Source organism: Salmo salar, chromosome ssa01, assembly GCF_905237065.1.
Source record: "Salmo salar chromosome ssa01, Ssal_v3.1, whole genome shotgun sequence".
NCBI lineage: Eukaryota > Metazoa > Chordata > Actinopteri > Salmoniformes > Salmonidae > Salmo > Salmo salar.
This window is the reverse complement of record NC_059442.1, coordinates 132,247,112-132,267,539: the sequence shown is the minus strand read 5'-3', so window position 1 is coordinate 132,267,539 and position 20,428 is coordinate 132,247,112. Positions and strand designations below refer to the sequence as shown.

At 43.2% G+C, this 20,428-nt stretch overlaps 1 protein-coding gene across 6 annotated transcripts in view; it reads left to right on the top strand.

Annotated features, from left to right (window-relative positions):
* LOC106563985 (transcription factor RFX3-like) overlaps nt 1-20,351 on the top strand; it is a 66,201-nt gene extending 45,850 nt beyond the window's left edge. For 5 of the 6 annotated variants that reach the window (XM_045689755.1, XM_014129952.2, XM_045689750.1 and 2 more), the window contains 8 exons: nt 4,963-5,078; nt 6,214-6,368; nt 6,487-6,584; nt 6,800-6,949; nt 7,211-7,419; nt 7,714-7,867; nt 7,980-8,022; nt 14,859-20,351. In XM_045689755.1, coding sequence (XP_045545711.1) covers nt 4,963-5,078; nt 6,214-6,368; nt 6,487-6,584; nt 6,800-6,949; nt 7,211-7,419; nt 7,714-7,867; nt 7,980-8,022; nt 14,859-15,064 — 1,131 coding nt within the window. In that variant the 3' untranslated portion in view covers nt 15,065-20,351. The remainder of the gene's footprint in view (nt 1-4,962; nt 5,079-6,213; nt 6,369-6,486; nt 6,585-6,799; nt 6,950-7,210; nt 7,420-7,713; nt 7,868-7,979; nt 8,023-14,858) is intronic. The other variant, XM_045689760.1, reaches the window with a different exon arrangement.
* Nucleotides 20,352-20,428: the final 77 nt, after the last annotated feature.

Sequence of the window (20,428 nt, the reverse complement as noted above, 5' to 3'; positions counted from 1 at the left end):
GGTTTCCCTTTGTAGTCCGTAATAATTTTCAAGCCCTGCCACATCTAACAAGCGTCAGAGCCGGTGTAGTAGGATTCAATCTTAATCCTGTATTGACACTTTGCTTGTTTGATGTTTCGTCTGAGGGCATAGCGGGATTTCTTATAAGTGTCCGGATTAGTGTCCCGCTCCTTGAAAGCAGCAGCTCTAGCCTTTAGCTCGATGTGGCTGTTGCCTGTAATCCATGGCTTCTGGTTGGGATAAGTACATACGTTCACTGTGGGGACGACGTTGTCGATGCACTTATTGATGAAGCCGATGACTGAGGTGGTATACTCCTCAATGCCATTGGATGAGTCCCGGAACATATTCCAGTCTGTGCTAGCAAAACAGTCCTGTAGCGTAGCATCCGCGTCATCTGACCACTTCCGTGTTGAGTGAGTCACTGGTACTTCCTGCTTTAGTTTTTGCTTGTAAGCAGGAATCAGGAGGATATAATTATGGTCAGATTTGCCAAATGGAGAGCGAGGGAGAGCTTTGTATGCATCTCTGTGTGTGGAGTAAAGGTGGTCCTTTTTTTCTCTTTTTCTGGTTGCACATGTGACATGCTTGTAAAAACTGGGTAAAACTGATTTAAGTTTGCCTGCATTAAAGTCCCCGGCCACTAGGAGCGGTGCTTCTGGATGAGCATTTTCTTGTTTGCTTATGGCCTTATACAGTTGGTTGAGTGCGGTCTTAGTGCCAGCATCGGTCTGTGGTGGTAAATAGACGGCTACGAATAATATAGATGAGAACTCTCTTGGTAGATAGTGTGGTCTACAGCTTATCATAAGGTACTCGACCTCAGGCGAGCAATACCTTGAGACTTGTTTGATATTAGGCATCGCGCACCAGCTGTTATTGACATAAAGACCCACACCCCCACCCCTCGTCTTACCAGACGTAGCTTCTCTGTTCCGCTGGTGCATTGAAAATCCCTCCAGCTCTATATTATCCGTGTCGTCGTTCAGCCACGACTCGGTGACACATAAGATATTACAGTTCTTAATGTCCCGTTGGTAGGATAATCATAATCGTAGGTCATCAATTTTATTTTCCAATGATTGCATGTTAGCAAGTAGTATTGATGGCAGTGGGAGTTTACTCGCTCGCCTACGGATTCTCAAAAGGTAGCCTGATCTGCGTCCTCTTTTCCTCCTTCTTTTCTTCATGCAAATAACAGAGAGATGATTGACAAATGCAGAGAGATTTAATGTGAAACTAGTCATATGGCAGTGAACTGAAAAGCATATCAACATGACAGGTATGTCTGCCCCTTACACAGAGTGAAGCATAAATGCTGTGACGTTATGCAGAATTTTGATTGTATGGCCTTTTTAAAAAAAAAAAATGTATTTCACCTTTATTTAACCAGGTAGGCAAGTTGAGAACAAGTTCTCATTTACAATTGCGACCTGGCCAAGATAAAGCAAAGCAGTTCGACACATACAACAACACAGAGTTACACATGGAGTAAAACAAACATAGAGTCAATAATACAGTAGAAAAATAAGTCTATATACAAAGTGTGCAAATGCGGTGAGATAAGGGAGGTAAAGGCAAAAAAGGCCATGGTGTCGAAGTAAATACAATATAGCAAGTAAAACACTGGAATGGTAGATTTGTAGTGGAAGAAAGTGCAAAGTAGAAATATAAATAATGGGGTGCAAAGGAGCTAAATAAATAAATACAGTAGGGGAAGAGGTAGTTGTATGGGCTGAATTATAGATGGGCTATGTACAGGTGCAGTGATCTGTGAGCTGCTCTGACAGATGGTGCTTAAAGCTAGTGAGGGAGATAAGTGTTTCCAGTTTCAGAGACTGTTGTAGTTCGTTCCAGTCATTGGCAGCAAAGAACTGGAAGGAGAAACGGCCAAAGGAGGAATTGGCTTTGGGGGTGACCAGAGAGAGATGCCTGCTGGAGCGCGTGCTACCGGTGGGTGCTGCTATGGTGACCAGTGAGCGGAGATAAAGGGGGGACTTTACCGAGCAGGGTCTTGTAGATGACCTGGAGCTTTTTAGCTTCCAGGGATTCAACTTGGAGACATAACCCAAATGGGTAGCCTACTGGTCACAGGGCAACAATGTGCGCAATGTTGCAACAAATTTAACCTTTGAGCACTCTCAATGTTTTAATTATATGCCCCAACTTTCTCTGTTTCCTATTTGTAGCCTATCATATTAAATATTAGCCACTATCAGTAGCCACCGCCAGTAATACTCACATACATTTATAACTGCCACTTTGGTGTTAGTTCCCTTAAATTTGTAGCCTACATTTTTGCATTATTCCATTACATGATTAGTTTAACTTTCTTTCTTCTGTCACATCCATGTGGTTGTTCCTCAGTCGCTAGCAATAGTGGATCATATTAGGTTAACGTACAGTGCATTTAGAAAGTATTCAGACCCCTTGACTTTTCCAAATGTTGTTACGTTACAGCCTTATTCTAAAATGGATTAAATAAAGAAAATCCTCATCAATCTACACACAATACCCTATAATGACAAAGCGAAAACCGGTTTCTAGCATTTTTTTTCAAATTTAAAAAATAAAAAACTGAAATACCTTATTTGCATAAGTATTCCGACCCTCTGCTATGAGACTTGAAATTGAGCTCAGGTGCATCCTGTTTCCATTGATCATCCTTGACATGTTTCTACAACTTAATTGGAGTCCACCTGTGGTCAATACAATTGATTGGACATGATTTGGAAAGGTACACACCTGTCTACATAAGGTCCCACAGTTGTCCGTGCATGTCAGAGCAAAAACCAAGCCATGAGGTCGAAGGAATTGCCTGTAGAGCTCCGAGACAAGATTGTATCGAGGCACAGATCTGGGGAATGGTACCAAAAAATGTCTGCAGCATTGAAGGTCCCCAAGAACACAGTGACCTCCATCATTCTTAAATGAAGAAGTTTGGAGCCACCAAGACTCTTCCTAGAGCTGGCCGCCTGGCCAAACTGAGCAATCGGGGGAGAAGGGCCTTGGTCAGGGAGGTGACCAAGAACCCGATGGTCACTCTGATAGAGCTCCAGTGTTCCTCAGGATCGAGGGAAAGATGGACAGAGTCAAGTACAGCAATCCTTGATGAAAACCTGCTCCAGAGCACTGAGGACCTCAGACTCGTGCAAAGGTTTACCTTCCAACAGGACAAAGACCCTAATCGCACAGCCAAGACAATGCAGGAGTGGCTTCGGGACAAGACTCTGAATGTCCTTGAGTGGCCCAGCCAGAGCCCAGAATTGAACCCGATCGAACATCTCTGGAGAGACCTGAAAATAGCTGTGCAGTGACACTCCCCATCCAACCTGACAGAGCTTGAGAGGATCTGCAGAGAAGAATGGGAGAAACTCTCCAAATACAGGTGTGCCAATGCAGGTGTGTAAGAAGACAACCCAATAAGACTCAAAGCTGTAATCGCTGCCAAAGGTGCTTCAACAATGTACTGAGTAAAGGATCTGAATACTTATGTAAAAGTGATATTTCAGTTTTTTATTTTTAATACATTAGCGAAAATTTCTAAAAACCTGTTTTTGCATTGTCTTTATGGGGTATTGTGTGTAGATTGATGAGGGGGGAAAAACGATTTAATCCAAAAGTCATGGGTCTGAATACTTTCCGAATGCACTGTATTACAAGTTTTGCAATAATTTGAGACACAGACCACACATAGCAGTTTAAACCTGGAGCCTGGTGCACGGTTCACGACAACTGGACCATTGTCATTACTGTTCCATGATTAGTGAGGATTAGGGTCGATTTTGTAGGACAGTTGTTCAACCCTATTGTACACCAGTAGATGCCCCTCAGGGGAGGACCATCCTCAGTGAATTGCATAAAAATGTAAATAGTGAAATATTAAAAAATATATCCTGTTTTGCAATGAAGGTCTACAGTAGCCTCAACAGCACTCTGTGGCTCAGTTGGTAGAGCATGGTGTTTGCAACGCCAGCATGGTGTGTGCAACGCCAGGGTTGTGGGTTCGATTCCCACAGGGGGCCAGTACAATTTATTTTTATTTTTTATGCATGTAATGAAATTAAATCTATGCATTCACTACTGTAAGTCGCTCTGGATAAGAGCGTCTGCTAAATGACTAAAATGTAAATGTAAAATGTAAGGTAGCACCATGGTGTAGCCGGAGGACAGCTAGTATCCGTCCCCCTCTGGGTACATTGACTTCAATACAAAACCTAGGAGGCTCATGGCTCTCACCCCATTCCATAGACTTGCCCAGTAATTATAACTTCCGGAGGACATCCTCCAACCTATCGGAGTTCTTGCAGCATGAACTGACATTTTGTCCACCCAATCAAAGGATCAGAAAATGAGGGGCGGCAGGTAGCCTAGTGGTTAGCGCGTTGGGCCAGTAACCGAAAGGTTGCCTGATCGAATCCCCGAGGTGACAAGGTAATAATATGTCGTTCTGCCCCTGAACATATATTTAGTGTGTAAAGGCTCTCCTCAACCTTTTTTTAAATGATTCATAAATACATTCCCAACCCTAAGTAATCTACAAGATCAGAGTATTTTTTAATCTTAAAGGGATGGCTTTAGATAAATGTACTGAAAACCCTATTGAGCAAACACTCGACGAGAAAATCTATTGGCCAGCAAGAGTGAGGGGTTTTCAGCAGTTGAATTGAAAGTATTCAGTATGCACAAGGGAGCCACACCCATAAGGTAAGTCTGAATACCTGTCTGAATAGTCTGAATATAACTACTGAGAAGTGCTTGAATGAAAATGTGTTAAAAAAAAAAGATTTTCCAAGTCTGAATCGGTCCCCATGTGCAGATTAATGGGAGCTTTCTTTGGCATGCATGATATTTACAAGTCTTCATCTTCATTGATTCACACCAGCTCATCCACACTAATCAGCTTGACTGTGAATAGTTATTCAGCTCAGTTGTGTGATGCTGACCATGTCTCTCTTGCAGGCCATTCTGGATGTGGTGGTGAACCTCCAGTTCAGTCTAATAGAGAAGCTGTGGCAGACATTCTGGCGCTATTCCCCCTCTGACTTAGTGGAGGGCACCACCATCACAGAAAACAGGTCAGCTCTCTCGGTTTCTCTCTCTCTCTTACTCATTCTCTCCCTCTCTCTTGAAGGTCAGTTCTGGTGACTTTTTAAAAGGATATTCTACTCCAAAATGAATGAAAATAAAATTATGCTGACACCATCTAAAATATAATTTCTACCTCGAGAAATGAGCCCAATATCATATTAGTAAAATTATTTGCAGAAATTATTTTTACATATTGGAACATGCTTATAGCCTATGCATGCTCCATATTATCAGGTATACTATTAGCAATACACATTATCACCTGTATCTCGTAGACAGATGACTAGTACTGTAGAATCTGTTTGGACTGAAAGGGATGTGTAGGATAACGAGAAGAAGTAGTTCTGGTGTTTGGGTTTTTTGTCTCTGGTTATTTGGACAAATCAGAATTTTGCAGATGTTAGCATCGTTCAAATTTCGGAAGGGGAGGGGATATTTGGCCCATAGCTTGCAAAGAGAGAGGGTGGAGCTCCTCGTTCTAGCATTTCTTGACCCCTGTCTGTGTATGGACTGTCTGTGTTTGGACCCAGAACTTAATCGGGCAGCTGACTTTAGTTCTGGGTTAACCCGAGATTAAGTTGGCCTCGACTCTGATTCTTCTTGAATGCTTCAAATATCCTTTGATCAGTGGCAACGCTGAGGAGTATTTCTCTCTGCTCTGCTGACAAGTATTTTTCTCCGCTCATACAGGAGCAAAAAAGGCCTAGTGGTGGGATTTAAAAAAATATATAGTGAATAGTGAATTCATTGGGACAGTGCGCGACCCCTGTAACTACTGTAAAACTTCAGTCAAATGCAAATAGCCGCTTGTCCCTTTTTAATAGCTGGGCAACGGCACACTTTTCAGCAAATAAACACCTGTTTCAAATAAATACCTGGTTTAAATGAATTGTTTACAAGGTTTAATATTTGATTTGCTACATAAAATAATTCAGTAATAACTCAAACCCCCCCCCACACACACACACACACACACACACACACACACACACACACACACACACACACACACACACACACACACACACACACACACAGTAGGCCGAGTGAGATTGAGGTGAATCTGATCCACTATATAAGACGAGTATGTGTAACTTTGTTACTTGAACTCTGTCTCCACAGTGGTATGAGTGAGATTGAGGGCCGTTTGCCCTGCTCCAGGCTGGTGGTGCTCTGTAGGAACGAGGCTGTGCTCAAGTGGATGAGTTCCTGTGACCACCTGATGTACCAGGCCCTAGTGGAGATCCTCATTCCTGATGTCCTCAGACCTATCCCCAGTGAGTGGCTGACACACAGTCACACACACACACTTTCTTGCTCATTCCTAGTTGGGTATCAGAATTAAAATGGTGATCTTTATATATTCTGCTGTCCTCTGTATCTGTTCCTCTCTAGGTGCCTTGACTCAAGCCATCCGCAACTTTGCCAAAAGCCTGGAAGGCTGGCTCAACAATGCCATGAACGTCATTCCACAGAGAATGATCCAGACCAAGGTACAGACTCTCTCTCACTCACTCACTCACTCACTCACTCACTCACTCACTCACTCACTCACACACACACACACATACATACATATTGGCAAATAAACTTAAATTGCCTCTATTTTGTTTGATCCTGACTTTCCTCTCTTTTATCTTTTCTGACTGGTCTTGGTCTGATTTTAATTGGCTGCTGTTTGATCCTCTGTGTGTTTGATTGGCTGCAGGTTGCCGCTGTTAGTGCCTTTTCTCAGACGATGCGTCGTTACACTAGTCTGAACCACCTGGCCCAGGCAGCCCGCGCCGTGTTGCAGAACACCTCCCAGATCAATCAGATGCTCAGCGACCTCAACCGCGTCGACTTCGCCAACGTGCAGGTCTGTCTGTCCCTCTGGCTGGCTGTCCGTCTGCCTGTCCCTCCATCTGGCTGGATGTGGTTTGGTCTGCCTGTCTGTGTATTTAGTTAGAGGGACACGTCTGTCCACCGTATAGCCATCTGTCATTATCTCTATGTCCTCTCCCTGCTTGAGGTTGCTGTTTATTTCATCAAGGGGTGCGTGTGCATCTGTGTTTTTGCATGTTTGTTTGTGTTACCCCACACTGACCCGTCCTCCCTCTCTCGCTCTCTTTTTCTTTAGGAGCAGGCGTCGTGGGTTTGTCAGTGTGAGGAGGGTGTGGTTCAGAGGTTAGAGCAGGACTTCAAGGCCACCCTGCAGCAGCAGAGCTCTCTGGAGCAGTGGGCTGCCTGGCTGGACAACGTGGTCACCCAGGTCCTACAGCCCTTCGAGGACCGGCCCAGTTTCCCCAGGGCTGCACGGCAGTTCCTGCTCAAGTGGTCCTTCTACAGGTCAGCTACTGTACTGTCCATAGAAATTGAATGAGATCATAGAAATTGAATGGGTTCTATGAGTACCATAGATTTCATCCTAATTTTATGGTGAAAGAAAATAAGTGTTCTTTTGGTACGCAACTCACAGAAAATACAACATACACACTTTAAAAAAAAACTATATATTTTTGCTCCCTCAACCAATTTAAGTAGTGTGTTGTGATATTTAATGTTTATCATATCAATTGATTTGGTTTGGCAGCTTATTAGCAGTTTTCCAGTGGTTGATCTCGTTGTCCATCTCTTTGTCAGCTCCATGGTTATTCGAGACCTGACTCTGCGCAGCGCTGCCAGTTTCGGCTCGTTCCACCTGATCCGCCTGCTCTACGACGAGTACATGTTCTACCTGGTGGAACACCGCGTCGCCCAGGCAACCGGCGAGACGCCCATCGGTGTCATGGGAGAAGTAAGGCCCCGTTGAAATGAACACACACCACACATGCACATAATTGTAATGTTCCCATTACTCCTTGGCTCAGACTCAGTATGGTTTCTTTGTGCTGCTTAATGTATTGCAGTTCGATGACCTCAACGCCATGTCGCCTGCTTACATGGACAAAGGTAAGCCAACCCCAAGCTGTGTCTACAGGCTAAGTCTCTGTAGGCTTCTGCTTCCACATTACATGGAGTTATTAAGCCCTTTGAAGCCATGTCCGTTCAGCATTGCTGTGCGTCATTCTTCTTTTGTTACGCGTCGTACCTCCTCCTACCTTCGTCTCAACGTGATGCAACTTAGAGAATAGCAGTTTCAATTATTACCCATGCAGTCGAGAAGCTATTGGATCATTTCGCATTTTTGTGAAGTTAAGTTTAATACTAAGATGTTCACACGAAAAGGCGAGGAACTTTTGCTAAACAGTTGCCGTGCCTAAACACCAGACTGTTACCATGGTTACTCCATGAATATCAGTCAGAAAGAAGTCGCTGTTAAAAAATAAGCAATAGTCTCTACAAGGCAGAATGTTGAGTAAGATGATATTTACACCTATTTTAACGGTTGTACATGCTGTTGGTCCTTTTGACAGTAGGAGGTGGCAATAGGGTGTCCACAGGAAAGGGTTCTTTACCCGACTTTTTGTGGCGCCTGTTGGTTCTGTCGCTTGTATTTTCCATCTGTTGCACGTAATGCACAATATGTAAACTATAGCTGAATGTAACCGAATGTAGTCGACCGAAGCATGTTTCCTTGCAATCAGCTAGAAGTGGTTGCCGTTCGGTTAGGCTCATCCGTATTGTGAAAGCTTTTGTCACGTGCGAATTGCATCAGTCTTGAAAATAAAAACCGGAAATACAAACTATGTGCAGACCAACATACTGAAGGTCGGGTTGATAACACTACTCTGAAGATATTTTGTCTCACAAAAGTATGTGGACACTTGCTCGTCGGACATCTCATTCCAAAATCATGGGCATTAATATGGAGTTGGTCCTCCCCTTTGCTGCTATAACAGCCTCCACTCTTCTGGGAAGGCTTTCCACTACATGTTGGTACATTGATGTGGAGACTTGCTTCCATTCAGCCATAAGAGCATTAGTGTGGTCAGGCACTGATGTTGGGCGATTAGGGCTGGCCCGCAGTTGGTGTACCAATTCTTCCAAAATGTGTTTGATGGGGTTGAGATCAGGGCTCTGTGCAGGCCAGTCAAGTTCTTCCACACCAATCTTGACAAACTATTTCTGTATGGACCTCGCTTTGTGCACTGGGGAATTGTCATGCTGAAACAGGAAAGGGACTTCCCCAAACTGTTGCCACAAAGTTGGAGGCACAGAATTGTCTAGAATGTCATTGTATGCTGTAACGTTAAGATTTCCCTTCACTGGAACTAAGGGGCCTAGCCCGAACTGTGAAAAACAGCCCCAGACCATTATTCCTCCTCCACCAAACTTTACAGTTGGCACTATGCATTGGGGCAAGTACTGTTCTCCTGGCATCTGCCAAACTCAGATTTGTCCGTCGGACTGCCAGATGGTGAAGCGTGATTCATCACTCCAGAGAACGCGTTTCACTGCTCCAGAGTCCAATGGCGACAAGCTTTTCGCCACTCCAGCCGATGCTTGGCATTGCGCATGGTGATCTTAGGCTTGTGTGCGACTGCTGGGCCATGGAAACCCATTTCATGAAGCTCCCGACAAACAGTTATTGTACTGGCGTTGCTTCCAGAGGCAGTTTGGAACTCGGTAGTGAGTGTTGCAATGGAGGACAGACGATTTTTACGCGCTTCAGCACTCGGCAATCCCGTTCTGTAAGCTTGTGTGGCCTACCACTTCGCGGCTGAGCCGTTGTTGCTCCTAGACGTTTCTACTTCACAATAACAGCACTTACAGTTGACTGGGGCAGCTCTAGCAGGGGAGAAATTTGACGAACTGACTTGATGGAAAATTGGCAACCTATGACAGTGCCACGTTGAAAGTCACTGAGCCCAATAGATAAAAAACAAAAGAATTACACAAACTGAACTAAAAAGCACCCTAACACTGTAGCCAAACCGTCCACAAATAGATTTTGTCCCCCCACACCAACAAACTGAACCAATTATATTAATTTGGGGACAGGTCGAAAAGCATTAAACATTTATGGCAATTTAGCTAGCTAGCTGTTGCTAGCTAATTTGTCCTGAGATATAAATGTTGAGTTGTTATTTTACCTGAAATGCGCAAGGTCGTCTACTCCGACAATTAATCCACACATAAAACGGTCAACTGAATCGTTTTTAGTCATCTCTCCTCCTTCCAGGCTTTTTCTTCTTTGGACTTTATATGGTGATTGGCATCTAACTTTCATAGTTACCACAACGACTGACCGAACTCAGTTCATCTTTCAATCACCCACGTCGGTATAACCAATGAGGAGATGGCACGTGGGTATCTGCTTCTATAAGTTAATGAGGAGATGGAAGAGGCAGGACTTGCACCGCAACAAATGGAACTGACTTCTATTTTAGCGCTTGGCAACGCAGGCACTCGTTGGCACGCGCGAGCAGTGTGGGTGCAATAATTGAATAACATGTATGTTTACATTTATTTTGCAACGCACGCGACGTGATCGGTGTGGTCAGCATGTAAGGTGCTTTTAAGATCTCTTTTAAATATGTCCACAGTTTCGGCCCCCCTCAGGTTCTCTGGTAGGCTATTCCTGAGGCTGGGGGCATAATAACTAAAGGCTGCCTATCCATGCCTCTTGGTCCTAGGCTTTGGGATAGTTAAAAGGCCAGTGCCAGAGGACCTGAGGGACCTACTGGGTACATAACTTAAAAGCATGCCTGACATGTATTGGGATGCGCAATCGTGGATTGATTTAAAAACAATTGAAGAATCTTAAAATGAATTGTATAACTCACAGGCAGCCAGTGCAGAGACCTTAAAACTGGTGTAATGTGTGCTCTCCGTCTAGTCTTGGTCAGAACCTGTGCTGCAGCATTTTGTATGTTTTGCAGTTGACCAATGGCTTTCTTGGGTAGACCAGACAGGAGAGCATTACAGTAGTCAAGCTTGCTTGTAATAAAAACATGGATGTGTCTCTCTGTATCAGCCTGAGAGAGAAACGGCCACACCTTGGCAATTTTGCTGTGAATCAAAATTTTATTCACAATCTAAAATAACACCTAGGTTTTTTTAGCTGGTGTTTTATCTTTATTGCTTGTGAATTCAAATGTGCGGCTAGATTCTCTCTCTGTGCTTCGGCTCCAAGTACCTTTGTCTTGATTTAGCTGGAGGAAGTTGTGAGCCATCCAAGTATTTAAATCAGTAATACAGTCCAATAATTTATCTGTGGAGCTAAAATCCTCAGGTGACACAGAAATGTAAAGTTGTGTATCGTCTGTGTAGCGGTGAAAATCAATGCTGTGCTTTCTGATAATGCTGCCAAGGCATAACATATAAACTGAACCGTACCGGACCCAAAATCGAACCTTGTGGAACGCCACATGTGATATGTATTTTATGTTCACTAAGTTATGTTCACTAAGGGTGACAAAAAACTAATTGACTGGTTAAAAAGGTCCTAAACTAATTTAGAACTGGACCCACCTCTCCAGTCTGTCCAGAAAGACATCATGATCAACAGTGTCGAATGCAGCACTTAGATTTAAGAGTACAACGCCCGAGAGCTGTTATCTGTCAAGATAATTTACCATTTTAACTAAGGCTTTCTCTGTGCTGTGGTGGGCACAAAAAACAGATTGGAATTTTTCAGTTGGCATTACAGTTGGCACTTAAAACAATATTTTAGCTTTATGAACACCAATTCATCCAGATTTTTTCAGAAGAATGTAAGGTTTGAGATTGGCAGAGAATGGAAGGTTGAAAATTGCTAAGAGCTGAAGAATCTGAATTAGTTTTCTTCAGAGGGGGTTTCATCATAGCAATTTTTAGTGCAGTGAGGAAAGTGCCTGTGAACAGGCAGTGATTAACAATAGCTTGCACTTCTTCAGATATGCAATTAAAAACTGTTTTAAAGAAAGTGGTGGGGATAGGATTGAGAAATCAGGTTGAAGGCTTAAGTTGTGAAATCACTTTCCTGCGCTTGTCTGTGTCAACTTCTCATCAGGCCTTGACTGAAATATGCCGCAAACTCATCACATTTCGATGTAGAGGAAAGTTCTCATAGGTTTGCGGGGGTAGGATTTATCAGGCCACCAATGGTCGAGAAGAGTGCTCTCTAATTATTCTGATTAATAGTGATCAAGTTAGAAAAATGATCCCGTCTGGCATTTCTAATTGCCAACTTGCGCTCTCAGAATATCATAATAGACCTGCAACTTTTACTTTCACCACTTCCGCTCTGCCTTTGTGCAATTTCTCTTTAATTGATTAGTTTCCTCACTTATCCAAGGGGCTCTGCGTTTGGATGTGGCCTTTTTCAACTTTACTGGAGCTATGGCAGTTATCAACTAAATCATCACAAGATGAAGGCAGAATAGGTGGTGGAGTATTGTTCATACACTCAATAAAATCTGGAGCAACTTCAGAGGCAAGATAGCATTTCTTAAAAATGTGTTCAGTATTAACCTGTGCTATGGGCAACAAGGTAGTAAAAAATACACAGGGGTGATCAGATAAAGCAACATCAACACAAAGCCCCTTGATAATAACCTGGTATGGCTGCAGCTATGAGTGTGCCCGGTAACATGTTGGATAAAGTCCATAGAGCTCAAAAGAGCTCATAAATTCAATGGCCTTTGAGTCAGTCTCTTTGTCAACATGAATATTAAAATCGCCCAACACAATGATTTTATCATCTTAAGGACAATAGGCAATAGTTCAGATAAACCAGTAAAGAAAGTGGGGCAGTGCTTTGGTGGCCTATACAGGGTTACGGCCATCACTGGTGGCTGACATTTAAACAGTATAGCATGATGCTCAAAATACCCAAAGTCGCCAAACAAAATGTCTGTAGAGCTAAGAGCATTAGTAAAAATAGAGGCTGATAGAGTGTGAAAATCTGTTGTCCGAGGGGGAGGCTTCAATAAGATCGGCACTACAGTCTGATGACAGCTATGTTTCAGTGAGAAACATGCAATCATCTTAACGCCCAGTAATGAGGTCAATCACGAGAAAGGTTTTACTTGTGATTGCTCTAACATTTAAAAGCACCATATTCAATGAGTGTGGGCCACTCTGCCACTGGGGCATCTGCACAACCAAATGATTAACGTTACAACCACATTTTCTGACAGTCCCCAATCTATCAGAATGGTAGGAGATAACAGTTTGTATAACCTCACTAGAAGGCAGAGTTAAAGGAACATACAGTGCCTTTGAAAATTATAAAGACCCCTTGACCATTTTTTTTGCAAATGTATTAATAAAATACAGAAATACCTTATTTACATAAGTATTCAGACCCTTTGCTATGAGACTTGAAATTGAGCTCTGGTGCATCCTGTTTCCATTGATCATTGTTGAGATGTTTCTACAACTTGATCAGAGTCCACCTGTGGTAAATTAAATTGATTGGACATGATTTGGAAAGGCACACACCTGTCTATATAATGTCCCACAGTTGTCCGTACATGTCAGAGCAAAAACCAAGCCATGAGGTCGAAGGAATTGTCCATAGAACTCCGAGACAGGATTGGGTCTAGGCACAGATCTGGGGAATGGTACCAAAAAATGTCTGCAGCATTGAAGGTCCCCAATAACACAGTGGCCTCCATCATTCTTAAATGAAGACGTTTGGAACCACCAAGACTCTTCCTAGAGCTGACCGCCCGGCAAAATTGAGCAATCGGGGGAGAAGGACGTTGGTCAGGGAGGTGACCAAAAACCCGATGGTCATTCTGACAGAGCTCTAGAGTTCCTCTATGGAGATGGTTGTCCTTCTGGAAAGTTCTCCCATCTATGCAGCACTACACCAATCAGGCCTTTATGGTAGAGTGGCAAGACAGAAGCCACTCCTCAGTAAAAGGCACATGACAGCCCACTTGGAGTTTGCCAAAAGGCACCTAAAGACTCTCAGACCATGAGAAACATGATTCTCTGGTCTGATGAAACCAAGCATCACATCTTTAAGAAATAGGGCACCATCCCTTCGATGAAGCATGGTGGTGGCTGCTTCATGCCGTGGGGATGTTTTTCAGCGGCATTATGGGGTATTGCTTTGTCATTATGGGGTATTGTGTGTAGATTGATGAGGAAAAGTCAATCGACTTTAGAAGAAGGCTTTAACGTAACAAAATGTGGGAAAAGTCTGAATAATTTCCAGAAGGCACTGTAAATTGGGTTACTCACAATAACCATAGTGCCATTTCTACCGTAATTGATATGCTTTCCAAGTCTTCTGTTGCTTATTCTGACAGGGAGAACTGGAGCACTACCAGACCCTGTCCGTCAGTCTCTAAAACAGTTTGTGATGTCGCTCGAAAGTTTGTGATGTCGCCCTGCGTTGTCACAAAAATAGATTTTCCTGTCGTTGGAAAGTTTTCTTCAAGTGCTTGTTTGGGGCAAAGAGTTGTCTGAAACGTTCTGAACCCCTTTGGTAGCACGGGAGGGTGTCTGATATAATTATTCTCTTCTATGTGCTAGCGAGGGTGTTTAAAACATGTTTGTAGTCCTGCCTCAGTTCCGAATCCACAAATGTTGTGTTTATAAAGTGTTCCTTCAAAAGGACCAACCACTCGGACAACCTGTAAAGTATCATTTTATTCAGCATTCGGGCTTGTAGAGGTTGTGAGAGGAACCTTTCCTGATCCAAACGCTCATTTCTGCCCGATGTAGAATTCTATGCAATTCAAAGTCGGGTCTTCAGGCTATCAGCCTTTCCTGCAAACACAATGGTCCAACCTGACTAATGAGAATCCTGGAGAGTCGGCATTCTAACCCTGTACATCTTTCTGTCTGTCTGTCTACCTGTCTGTCTGACTGACTGACTGACCCTGTCCCCTTGTCTGTGTCTCCAGACGAGGTGAGTGAGATGGACAGTGACCTGGAGGAAGACATGGAGGAGTCTGGGGAGCCGCTGGCCAAGCGGGAGAAGGCTGAGTTGCAGCATGAGCACCAGGTGATCCAGGTCGGGGCTCTGGAGGACGGCTGTAACCCCGTGGTGGGGGTGGTCCAGCCGGGCGTCCTGCACTCCCTGCCCCAGCCCCCCCCAGGACCACGCTGAGCACATCCTCACCCCCTCTGCCGCCACCCCCACCATCCGCCACTGCAGCGCCACCGGCAACACCTACGCCTCCGTCTGAAGAGAGAGAGAGAGACGCCCACAAACCACTCTCCTCTTGATCTGTCTGTCTCTCTCTCTCTTTCTATGGGTCACGCTGTCACACACACGTCTGCACTATTTCCCACTGTCATGTGCTGTGTTTTCTCTGCTCTCCTCCGCCCCCCGGGCCACTAGAGGACGATGAAAATCACCATGACCACAGCCGCTGGCGTCACACAAACCTTGGATAGATTAAGAGAGCTAGATGTGAATAGGAATGTGGGCGGGCCGCCTCCGTCTGCTGTCGTCCCATGCTTCTGTCCTCTGGGAGGGGATGCTGGGTGAGGGAGGAGGATTGGAAGGGGGGGTGACCCATGAGATGCTGCCAGACGTGAGACACTGACTGACCCAAGCTGTGTAGAGGGGAGGGTATATATTCAAAGCTCAAATCCAAGCCACCAGCCCCAGATGAGCAATGTGATTGATTGATAAGAGGACAGTTGGTTCACTCTTAGATCGGGTTGTTTAGTATATAGTGCATATATAAACAAAACACAGGTGCTGTTCTCTCACGTTAGCAGATATTCCTCCCAGTCATGAGATAATATACGTTCTTACAGAGAAAGCATTGACACATTCCAGTTAAGGACAGAATCCAGTTGAACGATATGAGATTTTTTGTTGACTTTTTTGGTGTATTTCAAACCTTTGTTTAGATATGACATTTGGTGATGTATGATTGCTTGTTATGTGGCAGTTGTTTTGCGTTCAATGATTTATTGAGTAGTGTATAATCGTAGCCATGATCCCCTGATGACCCCTAATGGCTTGTTCTGCCCATGAAGAAAGACGTACTCTTATGTGTGCTGCTACTCTATAGAAACACGAGGTGAGACAGACAGACAGACAGACTGGATGTACTATACCACTACAACACTAGCTTTTCTACGCACTTCATGCATCGTATGGGATGCTCTTGACTTATTGCCTTGGTTTGGTTGGATTTAGATCCTGGATAGTGTGATAAAAATGTAATTAGTTAGACTCGTATAATCTACTGACATGTTCTCAGTGTGTGTGTGTGTGTTTGTAGCTTCTATCTTGGTAGATGTCTTAAGTTGTGAATGGACCAAAAAACAAACCAACCAGAGGAAACTGGCAGAGAGTGAGAGCCATCACGGCCGCCACAGTGGTCCCGGCGAGGCTGCTGCATGTCCCGTTTTCCTGTCCCAACAGTGCTGTGGGTGGTGTTGCAGAGCAGACTGAATGTCAGGGATTCTATGTACCTCGGCTTCATCCTAGTGCCTTAATAACCCTTACTGCAGCTGTCCACGTAGTCCTGACTGATTGTGTGGTTGTGGGGAGGGATAGTACATTCTGTGTTACTGTCCCAGCCACAGCTTTGGCTCTCTCTCTGGTTGCTTGTGGCTGGATTTGGGCTGGCTCATTGGTGTTACTGAAGGCTGGGGAGGTGCAGGTTCAGAGGTGCTTGTAGTTTTCTCTGGATTGTGCCAGTTCTATTACTTTTGTTTGTTTGTTCGATACCCCGATGTGGGTGTGTTGCCTCGTTCCTGCTCTCACTCTCTCGAGGCCTGCTCCTGCTTTGGCCTGTGCTATTGGGTGAAGTGTGCGCGTGTGCCGACGTGAGCGCTCGACCTGATTGAGGTGATGGTTGCGCGTGCCGTTGTGGTTGTTGTGGATGAATGAGTCCGAGCGTGGGTTTTGCGCACACCCACTAGTCACCCTACCTCACACCAGCGGTGCCAGCCTTTTAACACATGCAGCACGTCACCAAACCTTGTTCTCACACACATATGTAACCTTACTGCTCCCACGACACACCACGATAACACTATATAATGCCTCTCACACTACACAGCTAAAAATACACATTGTCATTTTAGCCCATTCAGTCCTCAGTCCATATTATCATCTCTTGTTCTATCGGTTGTAAAGTGCATATTTGTATAGTGGACCAAAAGTAGATATTTTCTGATATTTAAAGATATATATATATATAGATATATATAAGGATGATACAATACGTATGTATTCATCTTTGTTTGTTTTGTTTTTCATGTGGTTGATCTGTCATCTGTGGTTGTTTCGTTGGTAGCTAGCTCTTCTGTGATTGGTCGATTGACTGTGAAATGGGCGGGGGCATGGGGACCAGCTTCTGACGACACTGGATACACATTTTGTACTTGAACTGTTATTGATAGCTTTTAGGAAATGGACAACACACTGGCAAAAGGTGTTGAACTGGAAGAATCTTGTTGATACTACTGAAATTACTTTTCTGTTTTTTGTTTTACTCTCATATCTGGAGAACTGTATGCACCAATGCTTTGCCTAGACTTTATTTATTGGTATTTATTGTGCTTTTGTTTTACTATTTGAGAAGTTATTCTTAAGTTATGCACACGTATCCATACCAGTCTTGAAAATGAAATTACACTATATATACAAAAGTATGTGGACATCCCTTCAAATGAGTGGATTCAGCTATTTCAGCCACACCCGTTGCTGACAGGTATATAAAATCATCAATCACACAGCCATGCAATCTCCATAGACAAATGTTGTCAGTAGTTTGGCCTCACTGAAGAGCTCAGTGACTTTCAACGTGGCACCGTCATTTCCAACAAGTCAGTTCGTCAAATTTCTGCCCAGCTAGAGCTGCCCCAGTCAACTGTAAGTGCTGTTATTGTGAAGTGGAAACGTCTAGGAGTAACAACCACTCCGAAGTGAAGTGGTAGGCCACACAAGTTCACAGAACGGGAACACAGAGTGCTGAAGCGCGTAGCGCGTACAAATCATCTGTCCTCGGTTGCAACACTCACTAGCGAGTTCCAAACTGCCTCTGGAAGCAACGTCAGCACAAAAACTTGCATGCACAGACCCTGTCCTCAACCCCATCGAACACCTTTGGGATGAATTGGAAGGCTGAATGCAAGACAGGCCTAAAAGCCTTCCCAGAAGAGTGGAGGCTGTTATAGCAGCAAAGGAGAGACCAACTCCATATTAATGCCCATGATTTTGAAATGAGATGTTCAACAAGCAGGTGTCCACATACTTTTGGTCTTGTAGTGTATGAGTTCTGACGATTTTTACTACTGAGAAACAAAATGTACCTGCTAAAAAAATTGAAATTATGTTTTTAGAAGATCATGAATTTATTTGATCAACTACATTTTCTTTAGATATATATGGTACTTAGCAGATTGTGCTTGTGTGATTTTATGAGAAAGGGCCATTCTACTGATAATGCCTTTTACTAGTTCACTGAAGATAAAGTGCATTCACTTTAGACTGAAAAGGCAATTGACCTTGCTTACAGGTTATTGAAGGCTTTGGGCATTTGTTTACATGTCAAACTCTGACCACACAGAAATTACAAGATCTTACTCAACCTGACTGTACTGTACCACCTAACATGTCATTAGAGATGGCTCTTGAACTTTGAACATTGACCTTTTTCTCCGGAAAATACTGAAGATGTTAAGATGAATTGTGTATTCATTTGTGCCTGGAGTGCAAACAGCTTACAGATGTGCTTTAGAAACTTGAAAGTGCTTTTTTTTATCTTGCATGCCTCTTTGTGCTGCTAGAATCTATTGGTTTGTCTGCTTTGTTTTTGGTTTTCTTTGGAATATGTGCCAGATTGTAAATGCTGTATTCACTCTGCGACCTCATCAAACCTGCCTGTTTCAAAACTGGACTCAAGCCAATTCTGTCAACACAAACTATGTTGTAATCATAGATAACCATTCACAAAAAGTAATACGTTTATTTGTTTGGAACAAAGAAATATTATAGGGCCTTCCCCATTGTCTTAGGTCACAGATGGCTCCTGGCAACGTGTGGTGTTAGAAGACAATAGGGCCTTTTTAGTTCCTTGATTAATTGAGCCCATTTCTAACCTAAAAGGTTTGATATAGCAACTACAGCAACAAAAAATGAAAAGAAAACAATCTTAACATCCTGAAAAACATATCAGCTATTCTCAAACTGTCAGTTGGAAGTGGTGAGAATACATCAGCTTCACTGATCCACAAGACTCCAGTGCCTTTAATTTGACCCAGACAGCTGGGCCTAACGTCTCTGGTCTGACTTCATGGTTCCAGACACAGGCTCTTTAGAGCAGACTTTATGGAAGAGGTGAAAATGGCTGCTGACATGGAGAAGAGGATATGGGCCTAAGGGATCGTACAGTCCTACCCTTAATTCTGACCTCATCCAACTGACTACTGGTCAACTGTCACTGACCAAACATGACAGTTTACACTGGGTGGGGCTTTCTCCACATATTTGCTGTTGGATGGAGCTTTAGGATAGAACTACTACAGATTTACATTATCACTGAAATAAGAGAAAGATTGGAGTACTACTGGACTGGGATATTTGCCAATGGCAACACTGTACTATCATTGTCGTCATTATCATTTCCTTTTTGTTGTATGATATTCACTGATTGCTGTATGGTGGCTTTATTCAGTTTGATTTTGAATATTTTCTTGATCTATTTTAAGTGCCATTTGACGGTCTAGTGAGTTGTGGCCCGCTGTAATGCAAGCACAAGCATTTGGCAGTGGATACTAGGGAAACCTTTTTCTTGAACCCTCCCCCTCCCCCCAAGATGTAAATATAGACAAAATGGGAAGAAAGGATATTTATTTGTCTCTTAAATATTTGTTTTGTTCCTGTTGGATGAGTTTAATTTCATCTGATATGTTGGCAAAAGTACTTTGTGATTTCTCTTCCTTGTTTTGGATAATGTATTGTATTTATATATACATATCATGTGACTTAATTTTTGTTTCAAGTTACGTCTTAGTATATACTATCTTCTGAAATTGGCAAGAGAAAACCAATAAGTGTAGGGTGATTTGTATTGTGTATTTTACATAAAAGATGAAACTGTGGAACTTTTATATTTATAAAGGCATATTAACATTAAGGCCAAGGGCTCTATTCAATTTAAAGGCAATGTTCCCGCGTTAGCGTAGACTGCATATGTCGGCTCAATCGGAAATAATTTTTACAGTTCTATCGCGCAATCTGTAACGCTTCAGCGATAGATTGAATAGAGCCCTCAGTGTGTCGTAATGATGGAAATATAGGAACTATTAAAGACATGTAGTTTGGTTTTCTGAATATTTCAGACTTGAGCTCAGGCTAGCTTAGTGTTGTTTTCTTAATTTGTGGCTTGTCTTTAAATTAATAAACTTTTTCTTGTTAAAAATAAGTCATTGTTATGACTTGTCATAGAGAAGGGACACACAAAAGATGAACGGATAAAAGTATTGGTGATCAGTCAACATG